Genomic DNA, 24,484 nt, shown 5'->3' with positions numbered 1-24,484 from the left:
TGTGCTTGTAAAAAACTAAATTTTACAATTAAAACTGGTGAATTTTATTGTATGTAAATTAATCTTCAATAAAAATATAAAACTAAAGCAAAAACTACCAAAACAAAGCTAGAAGCTCTCAAAACATCTGACCTATCTTCTTTGCCTTCACCCCAGACTTGAAATGCACATAATCCCAAACCGTAGGTTCATTGTGCCTTTGCTTGCCTTTTTATGCAATTTTATTCACTTATCTATATTTTTTAAAAGGTATGTTTTTTAATTTCAGTAGTTTTTAATTCTCCAAAAAGAGTATTAAACAATATTTCATTTTCTGGGGCCTTCTTTTCCTTCTTGCTTTTTACTCCTAGGGATTATCTACAGTGTGGCATGTCATGGTGATTCATTCTTTTTGACTGCTGCTTAATATTCCATTGTATACATAGACTACACATATTCATCCACTTGCCTTCATGGACATTTCTGTTGTTCCTAGGCTTTCGTTACTGAGGAGAGAGGACAGGGATACCAGGAAAATTCTTGGGGCATGCCTCCTGGAGCGCATGTGCATGATTTTTTTGAGAGGTCAGAGGAGTGGGATTGCTGGATCAGGTGTGAAATCAGCTTTAGGCTTTGACACTTCAGCCTTACTGACCTCCTATCTTTGGACAAGCCTCCAGACCTCTGCACTTGTCCTTCCACCCTTGGGGAGCTTTTCCTTCAGGGCTTCCCATGGCTGGCTTACTTGCCCTTTAGGACTCAAATCAAACACTATCTCTTCAGCCCAAATGTCACTCTCCCTGGCCCCCATCTAAATGAGTCACTCCCATCCCCACCTCAGTCCCCTACATCTTATTCTTTTCATAGCATCTTCCAGCACAAACAGAAACAGCCTTTCTATATTTTTGCTGATTTGTCATTGTCTTCCCTAGTAAGCAGACTTGCCTGGAGAATTCCATGGACAGAGGAGCCTGGTGGGCTACATGTCGCAGAGTCAGACACAACTGAACAACTAACATCCTCCAAATCCCCTAGTAGACTAAAGCAGCCCCCAAAAAGCTGGGACCGTTCTTGTTCATGGCTGCATCCCCAAGAACATCCTGATATGCAGAGAGTGCTCAAAAAAAAATATTTTTAATTGAGGTGGAGAGTAATATTAATCCCACATTAGAGATGAGAAAGCTGAAGAGATGAAGCTCAGAGAGGGTAAGCCATGTGCCCAAGGATGCAGAGCTTGGGAGTGGCAGAGCCAGGATTTGAACCCAGGTGTGAGCTGTCCCAGAGCCTGTGTTTGCTCCTGGAGGAGGCTGTCTTATTCTGACGTGAACTTTCCTCCCCCCTCCCCTGTTATCAGCTTGCCATTCCGGGCCACCTGTGCAGCCACACTTTGGAGAGCACAATCTGGACCCTGTTGTTGGCTGTCACCGCCCCATCTGCGGTGGGTGGGGATGTGGCCTTGGACCATGGGAGACCTGGTGTTCCACCACCTGTTCCGGGAATGGGGCACAGTAGGGCCCCCCCCCATCTTCTGCCCTATATTAAAGCCTTGGGCTATGCATCCCTTTCTTATCGTCTCAAAAGTCATGATGATCCAGCTGCTGAGTTTTCTCCTACTTGTGGCCCTTGGTAAGACTCCAGCCTGTGCTGCCCTGGACCAGGATCCCTTGAAATCTACCACCCACCCTGAGTCTCTCGAACTCAATGCCTCTCATAGGAGAGGGCTCAGCTTGGAGCTGAGGATGGCTGTGGGTGGAGGTTTTCAGCTCAGTGCTGGAGCAGGAGAATCGAGGGGAAGCTGTGGGTGATGGACCAGCTCAGGGGGAGGACTGGGGGACCCAAACCCCTGGGTGGGAGTCCTTGACAGAGCCTGTGGTAAACAAAGTGTAATGGTAAAGAGTCTGGGCTCTGTGGTTAGACTGCTTGGGTTTGGAATTTCTGTTCCTCGGCTTAACCCTCCAACTCTCCTCTCACACTCCCCTTACATATCCTATGATCTAGCCTTTTCCTGGTACCTCTGCCATATTACAGCACAGCTCAGGACCACCTTCTCCAGGCAGCCTCCCTAGACTAGCAGTAATGAATGGTAACAGGTCACGTTTACTGAATGCTTACTATATGCCCGGCAGAATGCTTGGGGTTTTTTTCTTACATTATCTTCTGCAATCCTCGCAGCAGCCCCGTGAGGTCTGTACTATTATCATTCCCATTTCGCAGATAGAGAAACTGACCCTCAGAGAAGTAAAGTGGCCCATCCTAGAACCAGGGGCAGAGCTGCACTTTGAATCCAGACAGCCTACTCCAAAGCTGCCCCTCTTCATGACAATAGCTGTCGCCCTCGAGCCCGCTTTGGGCACCAGGCGCTGTTCTAAGTGCATCAGGTTTACTCCTGCCCTGAAAGGAAGCCACGTGTTCATCACCATCCCAGACTCCCAGGACTCCAGAAATCCCTGCTCTTGTCCAAACGCTCACTGTTGATACGCGGCTACCGGGGTCAGAGAGCGGAAGGAGTTGTGTGGGATATCACAGCCTGTCTGGGGCCCAGACCTCCTCTTTGCTTTGGGGGAACCTTGGGACTGACTGACACTTCTCCTGTCCCCTCTAGCCTCGGGCTTCAGCCAGCCTTTCTCCCGCCCCTCCTCCAGAGTTGTCAACGGCGAGGACGCGGTCCCCTACAGCTGGTCCTGGCAGGTAAGAGCAATACCCGCTGCACTGTTTCCCACCATGGGCTCTGCGCCCCGTGCTCTGATTGCAGGGCATCCAGTCCGGACCCCACTGCATGCTTCCGGTATCCACTTCAGTTTCCCAAAGGCCAGGAAACCCTTGGATAATCACCTTCATACAGAAGTTTTGCCCATTTAACCTGTAATTCTCACTGGGCTGTTTGTAAGTTAACAGTAGACGCTGGGGAAAGAGAAATGTTTAACCCAAGGGTCAGTGCATTAATGGTGGAAGTTCAGCGCTATGTTTAGGGAGGGATGTGAGGTCTTATTTCCCAGGCCAGGGACCAAAGCCTCGCTCTCTGCTTTGGAAGCACAGAGTCTTAACCCCTGGACTGCCAAGGAAGGCCTGCCACCATTTTCTTCAAACTGATACACTTTTAAAAGCTGAAATGCCTACATCAGCCTCATTTCAGTAATACTGGTCAAGAAATCATGGATTTGATGAGCTGATTATACATTTTTTCCCCTGATACACATTATGCTGCTGCTAAGTTGCTTGAGTCGTGTCCGACTCTGTGCGACCCCATAGATGGCAGCCCACCAGGCTCCCCCATCCCTGGGATTCTCCAGGCAAGAACACTGGAGTGGGTTGCCATTTCCTTCTCCAGTGCATGAAAGTGAAGTCACTCAGTCGTGTCCAACTCTTAGCAACCCCATGGACTGCAGCCCACCAGGCTCCTCCGTCCATGGGATTTTCCAGGCAAGAGCACTGAAGTGGGGTGCCATTGGCTTCTCCATATACACATTATACAACAGGGCTATAAAGTCTGAGAGCAATAAAGGGATGAAGGGCTTTTATGGAGGTCAGTGGAGGGAGGCAGAGAGGACTAGACTCATGGCAGTGACACAGTAGCCACTTGTCACACGCGGCTATTTAAATTTATGTGCTTATTTTAATTTTTATTGGAGTGGAGTTGATTTACAAAGTGGTGTTAGCTTCAGGTATACAGAGAGTGCATCAGTTATACAGAAACATGTCCACTCTTTTTTATAGACTCTTTTCCTGTATCGGCCTAAATTTAAATTCATTAAAACTAAGTCACATTTGAAATTCAGTTGCTCAATGCTGACCACATTTTATTGATTGATTGATTATGCTGGGTCTTTGTTGCTGCACGCAGGCTTTCTCGAGTTGCGGCTAGTAGGGCTACTCTTCACTGCTTCATGGGCTTCTCACGGCAGTGGCATCTTTTGTTGCAGAGCACAAGGTCTAGGGTGCCCAGGCTTGTTGCCGCTCTTAGGTTCAGTAGTTGTGACTCAAGAGCCCCAGAGCACAGCCTTAGTACTTGTATGGCTTTAGTTGCTCCAAGACACGTGGAATCTTCCCGGACCAGGGATCAAACCTGTGTCCCCTTCGTCGGCAGGCGGATTCTTATTCACTGCGCCACCAGGGAAGCCCACTAACCACAGTTTAAATTCTCCATAACCACACGTGGCCAGTGGCTGCCACGCTGAGTCCTACCAAACACTTCCATCACAGAAAGTTCCGTGGGATGCCATTGGCCTGTATCAGGTGTCCTCTGGCTCGTTCTGCAAAGGCTGAGAGAGGAAAGTTTTAGCCTCTGTCGGCCCTGTGGTTTCCATTACGGCGACTTAATTCCACCGTTGTAGCTCGAAAGCAGCCATGGAAGGTCCAGTTGTGTGTGGGATGGGCACTGCCCCTTTCCAGAGGATGCCATTCTGTGTGACTACTGCCCTCTAGAGTTGTGTAGGGCACAACCTATACAGCAATGGGTAGCAACCCCCACTGTGGGGCCCAGACCACTCAGAAGCCCCCTCCCTTGCCGCCAGGTCTCCCTGCAGTATGAAAAGGACGGAGCGTTTCACCACACCTGCGGCGGCAGCCTCATTGCCCCTGACTGGGTCGTAACCGCGGGCCACTGCATCTCGTGAGTTCTCTTGCTTGCCCCTGTCCCTGCGTGAGACCCAGGCGGGCTGGGGCCGTGGAGGACAGTGGGAGGGGACGAGGGAGGCCGCTCAGGCCTGGGCTGACGTCACCTCCGCCGGCAGGACCTCCCGGACCTACCAGGTGGTGCTGGGCGAGTATGACCGCTCTGTGCTGGAGGGCTCCGAGCAGGTGATACCCATCAACGCCGGGGACCTCTTCGTGCACCCTCTCTGGAACTCCAACTGCGTGGCCTGCGGGTGAGTGATCTCTCAGGCCGGGTACCCAGGGGCTCCTCTGCGGGCCCCTCTAGGACCCGACACTGATGCAGAGAAGACTCCCAGGGGCAATGCACCTGAAGGTCGGAGCCAGGAGAGCCTCTGGGGATCACCCCCCCCCCAAACCTCTCTCCCTACAGAGGGGACAGCAGGGCCCAGGCAGGGGCAGGAACTCCCCCAAGGCCACTTGGCTCCTTGGCTTCAGAAGAGGAGTGCCTTAGGAACCCCAAATCCAAAGGTTCCTCCATTCAGTGGACGCTCCTCCAGAGCCTCCTGGGTTCCCGGCATTGTGGGCCAAGGGAGGAGCACTGGATTGAGAGTCAGGCTCCAGCACTAAGTCGCTGTGTGGCTTGGGCAAGTCATCAACGTTCTCTGGACCCGAGTGTGACCATATGTCAGAGGTGACCTTCTGGGCTTCCTGGGCGGTCATGACGGTCAAGAAGGCCATCACTGGGTGAGAACACGGAGTAGGCTTCCATGCGTATGCAGAACTGTATGTCTGGGTGGCTTTGCTCAGCATTTTTCCGGGGAGAGGATCAAAGGAGGGTGCAGAACCCCTGTGAGTGCACGAGTGAGGGACCGTGAGGATCAAGACCTGGACCCATCTCCACGGGGCTCCTGGGGTAAGCGCAGAGAAAGTCAGATCCAGATGCAATGACCTGAGTGACAAACAGGCAGATGAAAAGACAGCGCTGGTTCTCCGAGTGTGGTCCCCAGGCCAGCAGCACCTGGGAACTCACTAGGAAGGCCAGTCTTCGGGGCCTCCCAAACCCACTGCATCCGAAACTCTGGAACTAGCTCCGACAACCTGTATATTAACAAGCCCTCCTCTGATTCTGACACGGATGACGTGTGCAAACCCCTGGTATAAAAGCCGAGCACAGTTACTGAGGCCAAGGGTCATTGTGGGCTGAAAAGGCCAGGGGAGCTTCCAGAAGTTGCTCAGCAGTAAGAATGCATGGGATCCAGAGGGAAGCATCGGGGGCATCCCGGAGGTGAAATATCCTGAACAAAGCTAGGGGCTGGCGCTTAGTCTGGCTGGAGGGCCAGGCTCCTCCCAGTGACTCTTCCCTCCTCCCCAGCAACGACATCGCCCTCGTCAAGCTCTCGCGCAGCGCCCAGCTGGGAGACAAGGTCCAGCTCGCCAACCTCCCTCCCGCCGGCGACATCCTGCCCAATGAAGCCCCCTGCTACATCAGCGGCTGGGGCCGTCTCTACAGTGCGTGCTGAGTCCTCCAACTGGCCATAGGGACGGTGGGCAGGAAGACAGAGCCTGGGGCGAGGGCTGAGGGCAACACCCAGAGCATCCTTGCACTTTTCTTCCACTCCTCCTCCAGCGGCCGCCTTCTCCCCTCATCCTCCCAAACACGAACGTGTGCAGCGGGACGGTTTGTAGTGTCTCCTTTGTGCCCGTTGCCGGGATGTTCTGATGGACAAAGCAGGCAGGACCACACGACCTGGTGGGAGGAGACTTCCCCTCACACTGGAGGAGCAGGCTTTCCTCGTAGCCCCTCACCATTCTGGGGCTCCCAGCTCTGACTCAGACCCCGGCCTGGGCTCGGCCCCCGGCCCCGGCTCACTGCTCTCTGTCTGCACAGCTGGGGGGCCGGCCTGGGCTCGGCCCCCCACGGCCCCTGCTCACTGCTCTCTGTCTGCACAGCTGGCGGGCCGGCCTGGGCTCGGCCCCCCACGGCCCCGGCTCACTGCTCTCTGTCTGCACAGCTGGCGGGCCGGCCTGGGCTCGGCCCCCCACAGCCCCGGCTCACTGCTCTCTGTCTGCACAGCTGGCGGGCCGCTGCCGGACAAGCTACAGGAGGCGCTGCTGCCCGTGGTGGACTATGAGCACTGCTCCCAGTGGGACTGGTGGGGCATCACTGTGAAGAAAACCATGGTGTGCGCCGGCGGGGACACCCGCTCCGGCTGCAACGTGAGTCAGCTCTCACCCGCCCGTGGCGGTTCGGGGCTGCAGCCCCTCTGCTGGGTGTGCAGGGCCTGGGAGCCGGAGGAGGAATCTTGCCCATTCAGCCTCCAGGCCAGGCGGGACTTGGAGGAAGTCAGCGCAGCCCAGACACACAGCCCTGGTCTGTCACGCTGACTTGATCTGGAGCAAATCACTGTGCCTTCCTGGTCCTCGGGAGTCCCCTTCAGTACATCAAGGAATGGGGCTTCCCTGAGAGCTCAGTTGGTAAAGAATCCATCTGCGATGCAGGAGACCCCAGTTTGATTCCTGGGTTGGGAAGACCTGCTGGAGAAGGGATAGGATACCCGTTCCAATATTCTTGGGCTTCCCTTGTAGCTCAGCTGGTAAAGAATCTGCCTGCAGTGCAGGAGACTTGGGCTCGATCCCTGGGTTGGGAAGATTACCCCAGAGAAGGGAAAGGCTACCCACTCCAGTATTCTGGCCTGGCGAATTCCATGGACTGCATAGTCCATGGGGTTGCAAAGAGCTGGACACCACTTTCACTTTACTTCACTTCACACCAAGGAAAATAGGCATCGTGATCTCTAAAGTCACCTTCAGCTCTCGGGTCCTGAAGTCATAATTAAGCAATATTCTCATTGTACTATAAGTGAATATGAATGATACTAACTGTGGGAATAATAATCAGAACTACTACTAGCTTGCTTCCTCTCTACCAGGCATTGTGCTAAGACTGTAGGCTTGTCATTTAACTGTCACCGTATCTTATAAGATAGGCATAATTGGTATCATTCCCCATCACAAAGGGCTTCCCAGGTGGTACTAGTGGTAAAGAACCCGCCTACCAATGCAGGAGACATAAAGAGAGGCGGGTGGGATCCCTGGGTCAGGAAGAGCCCCTGGAGAAGGAAATGGCAACCCACTCCAGTACTCTTGCCTGGAGAATCCCTTGGACAGAGGAGCCTGGTGGGCCACAGTCCGTAGCGTCACAGAGTCGGACACGACTGAAGGAACTTAGCGTGCACTCACGAACCCATCACAAAGGAGCAAACTGAGGCCCAGAGAAGTCAGGCCATGTCAGGCTTTCTCGAGCTCCCCAGAGTCAGAACCAATTCCTTGGAGCTCAGATGGGGCTCAGTCCCCCATGGCTCTCTGACTGTTCCAGGGTGACTCTGGAGGACCCCTCAACTGCCCAGCAGCAGATGGCTCCTGGCAGGTCCATGGCGTGACCAGCTTCGTTTCTGCCTTTGGCTGCAACACCATCAAGAAGCCCACGGTGTTCACACGAGTCTCAGCCTTCATTGATTGGATTGACGAGGTGAGCGGGGCAGGGTGAGCGGAGAGGGCTCTGGGGGCTTGGTCGTCTGAGAGGTGCTGGGGGGATGGGTGAGAACAGCAGATCCTGATCCCAGGAGATCAGTAGTTGGGGCTGGGGGTTGGGGACCTTCCAGAGGGGCTTGAGGATGTTTTCTGCAGCCTCAAGGGCTTCTGGGTAGAGTTCTGAACACTACTGAACTTCCTTATTTCAACAAGTGTTTAGGAAATGCCTCCTCTGGTCCAGGTCTTTTCTTGTCATGAGAATAGAGTGATGTGTGGTTTGTGGGAAACAGATGACTAAATGAGCAAACTGATGAAATGGGATGGACACTGTGATAGGTGAAGCTCAGGCCCCAGTGACAGTGCCAGCTTCACCTGGGAATGAGTGATCAGGGAGGATTAATATTGTTCATGACAAGAGTATTAGTCACCATCTATGGACTCTTAAACATATGCCAGGAACCGTGATGACACCTTATGTGTTTAATTTAAAACCCACATGAAGTAAGTATTATGATCACTCCCATTATACAGATGAGAAAGTTGAGGCTAGAGAGGTCAGTCACTCTCCCAGGGTCATACAGTTAACGAGTGACATGGCTGGGAGTTGAACTCAGTTCCATATGGCATTAGAAGCTGTTCTCCTGACTACATTCTGGCTTTCCCCCTCTTTTTTTTTCAGACCATTGCAAGCAACTAAGAACCAAGGCCAAGGTGGCAGTGCCCATCCACACTCTTTGTGAAAAATAAAAGATCTCTCAGAAAATTCCAACTTGAGTCTTTCTTCTTTGACTCACCTCTCTCTTTCCAGCCCACTTCTAGAATCTTAGATGTTATATGTAGAAATAAGACTCAACCCTCTCATATTAGAATGAGAGAAAAATGAGGCTCAGATAGAAGGGAGTTGTTGTCAAGTGGCCAAGCATCCCCGTTTGCCTGGGAGTGAGGGGATAGGAAAGGACGTGGCATGGTTAAAACCAGTTGAGGGACTTGCTTGGTGGTCCAGCAGTTAGACTTCGTGCTTCCACAGCAGGGAGCAAGGGTTCAATCCCTGGTCAGGGAACTAAGATCTTGCATGCCACGAGGTGTGACAGAAAAACAAACAAAAACAAACGGAGTGAGTTCTGGGAAGCTGGACGCCTTGCATAGCCACATGCGCAATGACTGGCTTTTCAGTGCAGGCCTAAAAGCATGGTAGAGGCTGCAGAAATACCGTCCTCACCAGCCCCTTGGGAAGCTCATGGTGGAGGGGGCATGGGCCGTGTATTTTCTGCTTCCACTGATGGGCTGGGGAAGGAGGACCGCAGTCATTCATTCATTCAACAAGCATTCATTCCTTCAACCTGAGGATGCCCACAGGGAGAAGACAACAGGGTTCCTGCCCTGAAATGGCTCAACATTTAGAAAGAAATGAGCAGAGCATATCAGAGTCACTCAGTAAACATTTACTGGGCAACTTCTCTGTTGACAGTTCAGGGCTGAGAGAACAGAGGTGAGCCGGACAAGCTCAGGGAGAGCTCTGGCTGCAGTGGGGGGCGGATGCAAACACAGATGGACATGCGAGGTGGAAGCCGAGGTCAGGGCCCAGAGAGCCACTGCTGACGTCCAGAGGACACAAAAACAACTCAACTCTTTGACTCCTATTTCTCCTGAATACCTTGAAACATGGTTCCCAAAAAGACACACAAATATAATTTTCAATATTAACATTGCTCCCTTGCCCCTTCACTTGAAAAATTACACTTCTAAAGACTAAAAAATAAAACAAAAAAACTACACTTCTAGTGTTTAAAAGACACAACATGATGAAGGTGAAGTCGCTCAGTCGTGTCCGACTCTTTGTGACTCCATGGACTGTATCCTGCCAGGCTCCCCAGTCCATGGAATTTTCCAGGCAAGAACATTGGAGTGGGTTGCCATTTCCTTCTCCAGGGGATCTTCCCAACGAATAATATATAAAACACCCACATGGCTTCTCTCCACAATAAACAAATTTCACGTTTTTGCTTCATATTTTCTAAGATAATAATTGTAGTTCAGGTGGAGGCCCTTCTGTACTCTATCCAAGGGTCTTCATCTTCACACTTGCGGGGTTGCCCACCCAGTATTACTGGTTTTCCCTTGGGGCTAGCAGAGTTTTGTGCAGCAGAGCCTCTCCGCTGCCCCCTGAGGGACATGTAGTAAGTGTTAGTTGCTCAGTTCAGTTCAGTCACTCAGTCGTGTCTGACTCTTTGTGACCCCATGAATCGCAGCACGCCAGGCCTCCCTGTCCATCACCAACTCCCGGAGTTCACCCAGACTCACGTCCATCGAGTCAGTGATGCCATCCAGCCATCTCATCCTCTGTCATCCCCTTCTCTTCCTGCTCCCAATCCCTCCCAGCATCAGAGTCTTTTCCAATGAGTCAACGCTTCGCATAAGGTGGCCAAAGTACTGGAGTTTCAGCTTTAGCATTATTTCTTCCAAAGATATCCCAGGGCTGATCTCCTTCAGAACGGACTGGCTGGATCTCCTTGCAGTCCAAGGGACTCTCAAGAGTCTTCTCCAACACCACAGTTCAAAAGCATCAATTCTTCCGCGCTCAGCCTTCTTCACAGTCCAACTCTCACATCCATACATGACCACAGGAAAAACCATAGCCTTGACTAGACGGACCTTTGTTGGCAAAATAATGTCTCTGCTTTTGAATAGGCTATCTAGGTTGGTCATAACTGTCTTTCCAAGGAGTGTCTTTTAATTTCATGGCTGCAGTCACCATCTGCAGTGATTTTGGAGCCCAAAAAAATTAAGTCTGACACTGTTTCCACTGTTTCCCCATCTATTTCCCATGACGTGATGGGACCAGATGCCATGATCTTCGTTTTCTCAATGTTGAGCTTTAAGCCAACTTTTTCACTCTCCATTTTCACTTTCATCAAGAGGCTTTTGAGTTCCTCTTCATTTTCTGCCATAAGGGTGGTGTCATCTGCATATCTAAGGTTATTGATATTTCTCCCGGCAATCTTGATTCCAGCTTGTGCTTCTTCCAGTCCAGCGTTTCTCATGATGTATTCTGCATATAAGTTAAATAAGCAGGGTGACAATATACAGCCTTGACGTACTCCTTTTCCTATTTGGAACCAGTCTGTTGTTCCATGTCCAGTTCTAACTGTTGTTTTCTGACCTGCATACAGATTTCTCAAGAGGCAGGTCAGGTGGTCTTGTATTCCCATCTCTTTCAGAATTTTCCACAGTTTATTGTGATCCACACAGTCAAAGGCTTTGGCATAGTCCATAAAGCAGAAATAGATGTTTTTCTGGAACTCTCTTGCTTTTTCCATGATCCAGCGGATGTTGGCAATTTGATCTCTGGTTCCTCTGCCTTTTCTAAAACCAGCTTGAACATCAGGAAGTTCACGGTTCACGTATTGCTGAAGCCTGGCTTGGAGAATTTTGAGCATTATTTTACTAGCATGTGAGATGAGTGCAATGGTGCGATAGTTTGAGCATTCTTTGGCATTGCCTTTCTTTGGGATTGGAGTGAAAACTGACCTTTTCCAGTCCTGTGGTCACTGCTGAGTTTTCCAAATTTGCTGGCATATTGAGTGCAGCACTTTCACAGCATCATCTTTCAGGATTTGAAATAGCTCAACTGGAATTCTATCACCTCCACTAGCTTTGTTCGTAGTGATGCTTTCTAAGGCCCACTTGACTTCACATTCCAGGATGTCTGGCTCTAGGTCAGTGATCACATCATCGTGATTATCTGGGTTCTGAAGATCTTTTTTGTAGAGTTCTTCTGTGTATTCTTGTCACCTCTTCTTAATATCTTCTGCTTCTGTTAGGTCCATACCATTTCTGTCCTTTATCGAGCCCATCTTTGCATGAAACGTTCCCTTGGTATCTCTAATTTTCTTGAAGAGATCTCTAGTCTTTCCCATTCTATTGTTTTCCTCTATTTCTTTGCATTGATTGCTGAGGAAGGCTTTCTTATCTCTTCTTGCTATTCTTTGGAACTCTGCATTCAGAGTCATGTCCAACTCTGCGACCCCAGGCACTGTAGCCTGCCAGGCTCCTCTGTCCATGGGATTCTCCAGGCAAGAACACTGGAGTGGGTTGCCATTTCCTTCTCCAGGGGATCTTCCAGACCCAGGGATTGAACCCGGGTCTTCCACGTTGCAGGCAGATTCTTTACCATCTGAGCCACCAGGGAAGTCCAATGCAAGAAACTTACTCTTGGGACGTCCCTGGCAGACCAGTGGGCAAGTCTCCCAGTTTCTACTGCAGGGGGCATGGGGTTCGATCCCTGGTGGGGGAACTAAGATCCTACATGCCAAGGTGTGCGGCCCCTCACAAAAAAAAAAGAAAGAAAGAAAAAAGAAATATACTCTTGTTATAAGTATATATTATAAGCTGCTTGAGATTTTGGGTGGTTGTTACAGTGACATGGACCTAACCTATCCCCTCTCCTGACTGATAAATGGAGTTTGGTGCTTATCCTTCTACTCCTTATTGTTATATTTAGATCATAAGTATCCATAAACCATATATTACCTTATTTAGTTTTAAAAAAAATACATGCATGGCATCTTGCCATACTGATTTTCCATAACTTGCTTCCTTCACCAAATATTTTCACCCAGTGGTTTTGAGGTCTAATCTATGCTAGTTTATCTCTCTCCAGTTCATTGCTGCAAGATTTGTAGAGTATGCTATTGCCCAACAGCAGCAGGTATTTATCCTTCCCCCCTCCTGATGGATGTTTAGAACAGGGCCAGTTTCTCCTATTTCAAACAGTGCTTCAGTGAACATCCTTGGACATATCTCCAGGCACGCACGAGAGTGGTCCTAGGGCATATTCCAAGAAATGGGATGGCTAAGTGGGAGAGTGTGCTCGTTTTCAGCTTTTCAGTTCAGTTCAGTGCAGTCGCTCAGTTGCATCCGACTCTTTGCGACCCCATGGACTGCAGCACGCCAGGCTTCCCTGTCCATCAAATTGTTCTCCAAAGTGATTGCATCAACAGTATCTGTTAACATTCTTGTTTTCCTTTTCCCATCTACTGGCTCCACATATTACAACTGCCCCACATTTTTCTCCTAAAACCACCCCTGGAATCTCAACCATTCCTCCTGAAACCCTCTCCTCCAGTCACTGTCCCCACTCCATGTCCTACAAAAGCTCAGGAACTGGTCTGGGGAGGCCAGAGTGAGGGCAAGGGAGGAACTGAGTCCTCCCTTGGACTCAAAGACCTCCACAACCCAGGGGAGTGGGGAGGATGGGAGATATTCTAGAACCAGGATATGATTATCATCTGTATGGAGACAATGCTGGATGATATATGCAACTGTCAAATGTTCCCAGGGCCACTGTAGTATCTCTTCTTCCCAGTGGATCAGGGAAGGCCCTCAGACAATTTTCCAAAAATAGTTTTAGGACAAAAAGTAGTCAAACATGTAAAATTCCATCCTGCGGCTGGGCAATGAGCCCTCAAGGGCCCTCCACCCAGCTTCAGGAGGAGGCTGAGGGCTATGACAGCCTTCTCAGGTATGTGACCAACAGGGAGTTAGGACATCCTGCTAACTATACCTTTCAACCATACGGAACTAAATGTTTTTGTTAATTCAAAAAGAAAAAAAAAAAAAAACAGCTTAAAAAATTCACTTTTTAAATCTTCAGTTCAGTTCAGTCACTCAGTCGTGTCCGACTCTTTTCGACCCCATGAATTGCAGCACGCCCGGAGTTCACTCAGACTCACTTCCATCGAGTCAGTGATACCATCCAGCCATCTCATCCTCTGTCGTCCCCTTCTCCTCCTGCCCCCAATCCCTCCCAGCATCAGAGTCTTTTCCAATGAGTCAACTCTTTGCATGAGGTGGCCAAAGTACTGGAGTTTCAGCTTTAGCATCATTCCTTCCAAAGAAATCCCAGGGCTGATCTCCTTCAGAATGGACTGGTTGGAAGAGTCAACAATTCCATTATCTTTTCCTTTTTCAGAATATTCATATCAGCTCAGGTTTAGAAACTTCCACTTTGGGAAAGATTTGTAAAAATCACCTACATTCCCATCTCTCTTACACAACTGCTTCCATCATTTTGATATGCTTTCCTCCACTTTTTTTCCCCCCTCATCCACTTCTTTTTCTTCCCATTTAGAAAACCTATCAACAGGTAGATTTGATGGGCATGGACTGAGCGCCTACTGGTATTCTGTGCCAGGCATGAGCAGAGGAGAATGAACCTAACTTGGGTCAGGTCCTCTCAAGCCCACAGTCTGGACGGGAAGCCAGGGTGGAGACTTGGCCTGGTGTTCTAATGGAGGCCCAGAGGGGTGCAGGGCCCGGGGAGCTGGGGTCACACTGCAGGAGGGAGCCTGGAGTGCTTGACAGCCCTCAGATCCCAGTGCTGAGGCAGCAAGGCATTCCTATCAAACATGAAGCTGTCAAGTCTTCTGTTGCCAATTATCACCAGAGACGGTGTTGAGAAACCCTATTCTCTAAAAGCAGAGACGGGCAGAAACTTTGAGAACAGAGCATCCCTCTCTGGTCTGGAGGGTTGAAGCCAGACTTTTTGTGGAGAAGCAGCGGGGATTACCAACCTCAGTACAGAGCTTCAGATAAGGGGTTTCTGGACGCAATAGTCTATATCGATCTTAACTTTCTGCTGTCCAAGGAAACAAGACCAGGGATTTGCTTCTCAGTCCAAGTCAAATGTTAACCCTTCTCCACACAATGCGGTTTGCTCTGAGCCCGTCAATAGGGCTTCAGTTCATTTTCACCGAAATTCCACTCTTCTCCCTAATCTTATGATAAGCCAGTCTCTTCCTTTGTTTGGATCCTCTGGGTGTTGTCTCCCTTGCTGCATCAGGTTAATAAACCAACCTAATTTTGTTAAATGTTCCCACTGGTCTTTATCAGATTAGCTTGATCATAGAATCTAAGACTTCTCTGTACATTCAGTTACGCATTGATTCATCCAGTCAATGTTTAGCCAGCCTATTCAGTGGACGTGCTGGAGGCATGGTGAGAGAACAGTCAAGGTCCTTGGCCTTGTGGACCCTGCTTTTAGTGGAGGAGGTAGAAAAATGAACAGGTAATAAAAACAGGGTAACAGGGCTTCCCTGGTGGTCCCGTGGTTAAGAATCTGCCTGCCAATGCAGGGGACATAGGTTTGCTCCCTGGTCTGGGAAGATTCCATAGGCATCGGGACAACTAAGCCCGAGTTCCAGAACTACTGAGCCTGCACTCTAGAGCATGAATTCCACAAGAGGAGCACTGCAGTGAGAAGCCCGCTTGCTGCAACTAAAGAGTGGCCGGAGAACAGCAGTGAAGACCTAGCACGGCTATAAATCAATAAAAAGCAATAAAACCAAAACGACAACAACAATGAAAACAGGGTGTCGGCTATAAAGGAACTGGATGGGTGCCTTCGGAAGGGCAGGGAATTCCAGTGGTTAGGGCTCCACCCTTCCACTGCATGGGGCATGGGTTTGATCTCTGGTTGGGGAACTAAGACCCCACATGTCGAGAGAAAAAAAAAAAAAAATAAGAGGAAGAAGAATGGCAGGGCAGTGAAGGCTGCTTTAGAGAGGCTACGTTTGAGCTAGAACCTGGATGAGCAGATCTCCAAAGAAAGCGCTACAGGCAGAGATCAGCAAAAGAGGTGAAGATGAGCTCGTGTGAAGATGAGATTGTCAGGTGCACAGAATAACAAGAAGGTCAGTGTGTCCTACCTTTTTATCCTTTTGTACAGTTCGGGAGGTTCTCACGGCAAGTATACTGGCGTGATTTGCCATTCCCTCCTCCAGTGGACCACGTTTTGTCGGAACCCTTCACTATCACCCGTCCATCTTCAATGGCCCTACATGGCATGGCTCATAGCTGCACTGAGTTATGCAAGCCCCTTCGCCACGACAAGGCAGTGATCCATGAAGGGGTAAAGGAAGCAGAAGAGATCAAGAAAAGAGAGCGATAATACACAGAACAATTGAACAAAAAAGATCTTAATGACCCAGATAACCATGAGGCTGTGGTCACTCATCCAGAGACAGACATTCTGGAGTGTGAAGTCAAGTGAGCCTCAGGAAGCACTGCTGACAATAAAACTAGTGGAGGTGATGAAATTCCAGCAGGGCTATTTAAAATTCTAAAAGATGATGCTATTAAAGTGCTGCACTCAATATGTCAGCAAATTTAGAAAACCCAGCAGTGGCCACAAGACTGGAAAAGGTCAATCCTCATCCCAGTTCCCAAGAAGGTCAGTACTCAAGATTATTCAAACCACCAGACAATTGCACTCATCTCCCATGCTAGTAAGGTTATGCTCCAAATCCTTCAAGCTAGGCGTCAGCATTATGTAAACCAAGAACATCCAGATGTTCAATCTGGGTTTAGAAAAGGCAGAACCAGGGATCAAATTGCCAACATCCACTGGATCATAAAGCAAGAGAATTCCAGAAAAACATCTACCGCTGTTTCATTAACTAGGCTAATGCCTTTGACTGTGTGGATCATAACAAACTGTGAAAAATTCTTAAAGAGATGGGAATACCAGACCATCTTACCTGTCTCCTGAGAAACCTGTATGCAGATCAAGAAGCAACGGCTAGAGCCTTGTATGGAACAACTGACTTGTTCAAGATTGAGAAAGGAATACAAGGCTGTTTATTGCACCACGCTTATTTAACTTATACACAGAACATATCATGCAAAATGCAGGGCTGTATGAATTACAAGCTGAAATCAAGACTGCCAGGAGAAATATCAACAATATCAGATATGCAGATGATACCACTCTGATGGTAGAAAGTAAAGAGGAACTAAAGAGCCTCTTGATGAGGGTGAAGGAGAAGAGTGAGAAAAGCTGGCTTAAAACTCAGTATTAAAAAAACTAAGATCATGGCAACTGGTTCCATCACTTCATGACAAATAGAAAGAGAAAAGGAGGAAGCAGCGACAGATTTCCTCTTCCTGGGCTATAGAATCACTGTGGACGGTGACTGCAGCCATTAAGTCAGAAGATGACTGCTTCTTGGCAGGAAAGCTATGACAGACCCAGACAGTGTGTTAAAAAGCAAAGACATCATTTTGCCAACAAAGGTCCATATAGTCAAGGCTATGGTCCTTCCGATAGTCATGTATGGATGTGAGAGCTGGACCATAAAGAAGGCAGAGTGCCAAAGAACTGATGCTTTTGAATTGCAGTGCTTGAGAAGACTCTTGGACAGCAAGGAGATCAAACCAGTCAATCTTAAAGGAAATCAATCCTGAATACTCATTGGAAAGACTGATGCTGAAGTTGAAGCTTGAATAGTTTGCCCGTTTGATGCGAACAGCAGACTCATTTGAAACAATCCTGATGCTGGGAATGATTGAAGGCAGAAGAAGAGGGCAATAGAGGATGAGATGGTTGGATGGCATCACCGATTTAATGAGCATGAACTTGGGCAAACTTTGGGAGATGGTGAGGAACAGGGAAGCCTGGCATGCTGCAGTCTATGGGGTCATGAAGAGTTGGACACGACTTGGTGACTGAACATCAGTGTGTCAGCTGATGGAGTGAACAGGAGGGTGGGGAGAGATGAGGGAATAGGGTAAAATACAGTTTAAACTTTTCTCTCAATGACACAATAATTGTATGCAGAACCACAATGTACATACTTTTCTTATAAACCTATAGAATTGGAGCTGCTCTGGGACCCAAAAGGGCTGTCCCCCTTCCCCCTCGTCCCTCTTACCTGAGAAGTTTTCTGAAGCATTCTCAAAGAACCTAAGAACTGAAGCGGGGAATGACAATTGGAAGTTTCTAATGCAGATGGTGATTGCAGCCATGAAATTAAAAGATGCTTACTCCTCGGAAGGAAAGTTACGACCAACCTAGACAGCATATTAAAAAGCAGTGATATTACTTTGCCATCTAGTCAAGGCTATGGTTTTTCCAGTGGTCATGTATGGATGTGAGAGTTGGACTGTGAAGAAAGCTGAGTGCCGAAGAATTGATGCTTTTGAACTGTGGTGTTGAAGAAGACTCTTGAGAGTCCCTTGGACTGCAAGGAGATCCAACCAGTCCATCCTAAAGATCACTCCTGGGTGTTCATTGGAAGGACTGATGCTGAAGCTGAAACTCCAATACTTTGGCCACCTGATGCGAAGAGTTGACTCATTGGAAAAGACTCTGATGCTGGGAGGGATTGGGGGCAGGAGGAGAAGGGGACGTCAGAGGATGAGATGGCTGGATGGCATCACCGACTTGATGGACATGAATTTGAGTGAACTACGGGAGTTGGTGATGGACAGGGAGACCTGGCGTGCTATGGTTCATGAGGTTGCAAAGAGTCGGACACGACTGAGCAACTGAACTAAACTGAACTGAACTGAATCTGGTTCAACCCCGTCATTTTGCAGATGGGAAAACCAAGGCAAAGAGGAGGTACATGTGGAAACTGTAGGACCGCAGTCACTAGGGGAGGTAAGGGTAGGGCCATGGCAAGGAGCCCTGGTTCTCCAACCTACTTGAGTACCTAGCCATCTAGGAGTTTACGGAAGACAATAGGTGTATCTTCCCTTCCCCAGGGACATTGGGTCCGGGGTGATAACCCAGCAGGAGGCACTGAGGCGCCCCTCTTAATTTCCTAGCTCATGCCATCTAGATAGGAGAATGCAAAGCCCAAGTTCCTTCCCTACAGGATTAAGAGAGAACTGGGAAGGCTGCCTTGGTTAGCATCTCTGCACTTACTCTTACAGGCTGTGCTATTTAACCTCTGTGCCCAGACTCAAAAACCGCCTTAGTAAAAATCTGAAATTTCAGTTCCTACGGCATTACCAACTCAACGGACATGAGCTTGAATAAACTCCGGGAGTTGGTGCCGGACAGGGAGGCCTGGCGTGCAGCAGTCCATAGGGTCGCAAAGAGTCTGACACGACTGAGCGACTGAACTGTACCACTGCAACTGGGAAGGTCTTGAGGAAGAGACACACAGGACTAAGATTTAGCCTCCTACGCACAAGGGGTCTCCCCCAAGAGGGACTGCCAAAGCCCCACGGGCACATGCCGCACTCTCTGGGTGGGTCTAAGCGGGTACATGGAGACACCTAGTAGACTGCGCCCTCTGTCCATCTGGAGGGACTCCACGGGAAGCCATACCGACCACTGTCTCCCAGCAGCAGCCAGCCAGCCCTCTAATTTGGTTTCTTTGCTCTGGGTGGTGCAAAGGATCAAGGGTGTAACCTCAGGGTGGGGCGCTGACTCAGCCGCGGGCAGGCTCGAGGAGTGTCTCAATTCCTGCTGCATCCTCTTTCCATTCTGTTGGGCAAAAAACTGCTGGTCAGAAAGGCAAAGGCCTCCCCTGCACTGGAAGAGCTCCTAGGCCGGACGCACCTCTTCGCTCAGTCGGGAGGACTGGGGACCGGGGGAGGCCAAGAAACCAGCAGGGGTTAAGACCATGGAGCTGCAGGACACCGCCAAGGCCTAGAGAGACCCCGCCTCCCCCCCCCCCCCCCCAACGCCTTGGAACCCTATTTCCCCTTCCGTTTCCAGCTTCCGGGCGGGGCGCGACTTCCGGTTCCGGTGGTGGGCTACAAAGCTCGGCGCCGAGCAGCTGATTTCCCTTTCCCGGAGCCGGTGGCGGGGCTTGGCGTCTCGCTCCTCTCTTTTCCCCGTTCACCCGGCCTTCCGAGGGGCACCTGCGCAGGTGAACGCCCCTCCCCGCCCCCTGCACCTCCCTCCTCCGCCGCGCACCGCTGGGTGGGAGCGGGCGGCCGGGGCGGCGGCCCTGGGAGTGGGGAGGCCTTTGCCTGTAGGGTGTGCCGTCTGGTCTGCCTGGCGTGGCCTTGGGGCTCAGCTAAATGTCCCAGGAAGGAGGACGTCCAGTTCTGGATTCCCCAGATGCGCCTTTTCCGGCCGGATATCGGCCGTCTGAACCGCGCCCAGGTAGTGGGAGGAGTCGGACCCAGGTTCCTGCAGAGACGCCGGGGATTTTTGTACTGGGCTGGGTGGTCCCGCCACTTCCTAGCCTTGTGACCTTGGGCAAGTCCCCTTTCCCTGAGCCTCAGTTTGTTTATCTGTGAAATGGAAATGACAGTAACGGCCCTACTGGGTTCTCGGGCAGGACTCGATGACGGAAAGCTACTAATTTTACAGGACCCTGTGGCCTGTAAAAGTCAAAAAATGGAGCGGTGGAAGCTGCTTGTTAAAATGGAGACAACTGGGGCGGTAGAGAATCTTATCGAGAGTTTAACCTGAGTCGCTAAGAGAATCACGTACAGAATGTGAAACGCACAATATCAGATAGGAGATAAGAGTTCCCTAAGCTGGAGTTATTGACTGGTGAGGATAAGCATTCTGTATGGCAGGTGGCCTTCTCAAACTGATTGGGTTTGGAAGCTGGGTAAATCATGGAGCTGATCACCATCTTCCAAAGCCAGCTTTGAAAACTGGCCTGTTGACAGTTGAGTTTGGGAATGAGAAGAATTAGTAAAAGGGTATTTTTCTAAGTGGATTAGGGGTTTTCTCTCAGAACAGTTTTGAGCTGGAGGGGAAAGCCTGAAATGTTTTCTCCCTCTTGAGTTGTCATGAAAGTAGCATGCTGCTGCTAAGTCACTTCAGTCTTGTCTGACTCTGCGACCCCATAGACGGCAGCCTGGGATTCTCCAGGCAAGAACACCGGAGTGGGTTTCCATTTCCTTAGATGTAGTAAAAAAGAAGACAGTACAGAAAGGTATAAGAAAAATGTTTCCCACTTTTACTGTTCTGCTCCTCAGAGGTAAAAAGAATTTCTTTGATAACCTTCCCGGTACCTTTATAGATACATCAGGTCGTATATGCTTACCTGTATGTGTTTTTAGTTTCCCCAGATGAGATTACATTATACCTATTGATCTGCAGCTGGGGGAGGGGTGCTATATTATGGAAAACTTTACACATCGGCTCTCATAGGCCTCTTTCATTTCTTCCAAGGCTGCATAGTATTCTGCTTAGTGGCTGACAGTACTTTAATCACTTCCCTGTTGATAAGGGCTTCCCTATGGCTCAGTGGTACAGAATCTGCCTGCAATGCAGGGGACACAAGAGACACAGGTTCAGTCTCTGGGTGGGGAAAATCCCATGGAGAAGGAAATGGCAACCCACGCCAGTATCTTGCCTGGGAAATCGCTTGGACAGAGTAGCCTGGTGGGCTACAGTCCATGGGGTCTTGAAAGAGGTGGACACAACTTAGCGACTAAACAACAGCATCTTAACCACATTCCTGTTGATGGCTTAAGTTGTTCCCAAGATTTTGCTATCGAACAGTGTTTCATCCAACCTTTCCTTGACTATTTCCCTTTTATTCAAGGCACCCCTGAGTTTGGGGGGGTATTCTGCTTTTGTCCTTCTTATCACCCTGGGATAACTTATTTTGAGGCATGAGCAACACCCTGTTGATTGAACAGAAACCCAGATAATAAGGGAAGTGATATATTCCAAAAATACCTGCTACCGGGTCTAGAATCAATCCAGAGCTCCTAGATGGACTTTTCCTGGTGGTCCTGTGGCTAAGACTACTCCCAGTGCAGGAGGCCTGGGTTCAATCCCTGGTCAGGGAAATGGGTTCTACTTGCCATAACTAAGAGTTCCCATGCTGCAACTAAAGATCCTACATGCCTCAAGTAAGACCTGGTGCAGCCAAATAAATAAATATTTTTTAAAAAGTTCTAGAAAATAAATCAGTGAACGTTTAGAGACCAGGTGTTAGGAGCCAAGAACAATTTAATTCAGGGCAGCTGGTCAGTGTTAACAATTGTCGGCTTCTATAAGTTGTTACCTAGGGAACAGATTTGAGACTCTCTGATGTAGGGAGGATTTTAAATCTCAACACTTCTGCAGTGTTGATACAGTAGGAAAGAACTGATCCTTGGGGGAGGTGGTAATAACAAAAAAAAGGTGATCTTTGTAAAGTGACTTCATAGGGATTATAATCTTTGATTGGACATCCCTGCTGTGACAATATAGTCGTTGCTATACTGTTATCTTAAGTCTTTTTTTTCTTTTAAATTAACATAGAATGTGGTTTTCCTGTAAATAATTCCTCTTTGGACTGGGCCCTAGCCTAAATGAAGCAAAACCTTTTTTGCCCCAGCCTTTCCTATCAGACCCCCCAATCTCCCTTCTTCCCACTACAGCTGGTTTGCTAATCCTGGAGCTCTCAAACATCTAACGAGTCAGAAATCCATGCTGCAAGGATTCTTACAAATTCAGTTCCTCATACTTTGAGGGAACTTAGGATCTTGATCTTAATAGAAAAGCTTTTTTCCTTTTTTTTTAATTGCCATAGACTCCACCCTGATGGTAGCTCCTAAAGTACTTTTTTAACACTTGCTATTCTTTCATCATAAAAGACCGGAGGAGATAGAAAAGACGACAGAGTATATGAAAATGAACAGACTTTCCCCCCCTCTGTTTTAGCATTTCTTCATAATTTGCTTTTAAGTATAGCAAATACTCCATAAAAGTGGTTGGAGGAAGCAACCATGATTTTAAAGACTTCCCCTCCCCCCCACACAAGTCATGTGCATGTATGTTTGTATTGGGCGGGGGGTGGCTGGATGAAAGGTTTTTCCAGCTAGCAAGGCCAACATTCTTGACTCTGCTTTGAGAATCTACTACATCTTACATTTTGGTAAACTGTTGACAAACTTTCTCAACTGTGTCCATTGATCCAACAAGAGGAAACAAAAGCGGAATTTCTCATAACTTTATTAAGATTGAAAAGTTGTTGGAACCTAGGTCTCTCCTAGTTGGTGGACCAGATCCTTCAGATCAGGGAGGTTTTAACATCCTTTAAGGTTTGTTTTTGTTGAGCCTGACTTTTCTCTTTGTGCCTAGGAGTCTGAAAAATCCTTTTGCAGAGTTCTAGGATGGAGACTGAAGGGTATCCAGAGATGCAAAGAGATGTAGAAGTCCAGAATGATGAAATAAGGTCACCACCAAATGAGAGGATGGCTGAGGAGCCAGAAGGCATCCTGATAGCACCGCCCCAGGTCCAGGTTCCGCCAGAGAGCCTGGATGAAGACTCTGAAGATGACCTGGAGACCGTGCCCCGAAGGAGTCCTCTCAACCCTGCAGCCTCCAGGCAGAGGTTCCGGCAGTTCCGCTATGAAGATGCGGCTGGGCCCAGGGATGTCCTGAGACATCTCCAGGAGCTTGCTGGACAGTGGCTGCGACCTGATATTCACACGAAGGAGCAGATTGTGGAAATGCTGGTGCAGGAGCAGTTCCAGGCCGTCCTCCCTGAGGAGCTCAGAGCTTGGGCACTGAGGTGTCAGCCTGGGGTCAGAATCACCGGCTAAAATCTCACTGCTGCTTTTTCAGCCTACATATGAGAAGTGACCAAAGGCTCTCTTTGTTGCAAATCCAACTACAGTCATGAGAAATCTGAACCTTGATTTTCTTTGAGCTTGCCTTTGCTAGCTATAATAAGAATCAAATGAAAACCCCCTTTTTTTTTTTGCCTGAAGCAGCTCTATTTCCTGGCACTGTAAACTCCAAAATGAGTTTCCCTGCCCTCTTGTAAGGACAATCAGTCTGCTGCTTGTTTTTGCTCTGCTGAATGCCTCCCTTTTTGCACTTTGTGACACGCTTTAATATATAGTTTTTATGTATCCAAAGAGATGATTGCTTCAACTTTAATATTCTTGATTCTCACTGTGGTGGCTTGAATGGAAGCTTCTGTAACCCCACCAGTAACTCATTTGGGGTGTCCTTGAAATATTAAAGTTTGATTCTTAATAAAAATGTCCTGTGGTGATTTGCCAGTCGGCTCTTAGTTGTCAGCATTTGAGAAAGGTGGGATAATTATCAGGAGTAGATGTGAGCTGCAGGTAAGAACTATGTGGCATTTGCTGAGCTGGCAAATGGGAACAAGCCTGGCCTTTGTTTCAGAGTCAGCATCTAAATTGGGCAAAACTGAGAAGGGGGAAAGGGGTCAGAAGAGGTAAGTAACTCAGGTGGGGCTGTTTGATTTGCTCTTTGTCCATTTCCTTATCTTCCTCAGCTCATCTTCCTGCAAGAGGACTAAACCATCTGAGATTCTGTTCTTCCTGGAACAGAGGTCATCCTGGCTTTTTGTGTGTAAAATCCTGTACTTTGGTTTGCAGCTGAAATAGCAGTAGCTGTGGCTGTGACAGGTAGAGGAAACAGCAGCTCCTTCCCCAGCATGACCCAGTCTTGAGGAACCTTTCTGCCTCTGCAGCCTGGCTTTTGGGGTAGGGGTGGGGCTTGAGTTCGATTCTGCTGATGTTTATTGAGTACTTCTGTGCCTTTGGGACTCTTCTTGATGCTAGAATCCCAAGTGGCGCAGCAGTAAAGAATCTGCCTGCCAGTGCTGGAGACACAGGTTCAGTCCCTGGGTGGGGAAGATCCCTTGGAGAATCC

General features: G+C 48.9%; 2 protein-coding genes across 2 annotated transcripts; both read left to right on the top strand.

The window, feature by feature from the left end:
• The first annotated feature begins 1,442 nt into the window (after window positions 1-1,442).
• LOC109576143 (proproteinase E) lies at window positions 1,443-8,872 on the top strand. Its single transcript, XM_070798578.1, has 9 exons — window positions 1,443-1,605; window positions 2,582-2,667; window positions 2,732-2,764; window positions 4,491-4,588; window positions 4,710-4,844; window positions 5,945-6,081; window positions 6,647-6,789; window positions 7,949-8,101; window positions 8,783-8,872. The coding sequence occupies exons 1-9, from the start codon at window positions 1,443-1,445 to the stop codon at window positions 8,798-8,800; spliced, it is 966 nt and encodes a 321-aa protein (XP_070654679.1). The 3' UTR covers window positions 8,801-8,872.
• Window positions 8,873-19,607: 10,735 nt separating this feature from the next.
• On the top strand, window positions 19,608-23,845 carry LOC109574112 (SCAN domain-containing protein 1). Its single transcript, XM_070777126.1, has 2 exons — window positions 19,608-19,766; window positions 22,937-23,845. Exon 2 carries the CDS (start codon window positions 22,969-22,971, stop codon window positions 23,398-23,400), a length of 432 nt encoding a protein of 143 aa, XP_070633227.1. The 5' UTR covers window positions 19,608-19,766; window positions 22,937-22,968; the 3' UTR covers window positions 23,401-23,845.
• Window positions 23,846-24,484: the final 639 nt, after the last annotated feature.

Source organism: Bos indicus, chromosome 2 (genome assembly GCF_029378745.1).
Source record: "Bos indicus isolate NIAB-ARS_2022 breed Sahiwal x Tharparkar chromosome 2, NIAB-ARS_B.indTharparkar_mat_pri_1.0, whole genome shotgun sequence".
Lineage (NCBI taxonomy): Eukaryota > Metazoa > Chordata > Mammalia > Artiodactyla > Bovidae > Bos > Bos indicus.
The sequence above is the reverse complement of the archived record's forward strand: the minus strand, read 5'-3'. Positions and strand labels throughout refer to the sequence as shown.

Coding starts and splice junctions, on each gene's coding strand:
- LOC109574112 (XM_070777126.1), top strand. CDS start 22,969: ATGGAGACTGAAGGGTATCCAGAGATGCAAAGAGATGTAGAAGTCCAG.
- LOC109576143 (XM_070798578.1), top strand. CDS start 1,443: ATGGGAGACCTGGTGTTCCACCACCTGTTCCGGGAATGGGGCACAGTA. Junction 2,765..4,490: donor GACCCCACTGCATGCTTCCG/GTATCCACTTCA, acceptor CCTTGCCGCCAG/GTCTCCCTGCAGTATGAAAA. Junction 4,589..4,709: donor ACCGCGGGCCACTGCATCTC/GTGAGTTCTCTT, acceptor CTCCGCCGGCAG/GACCTCCCGGACCTACCAGG.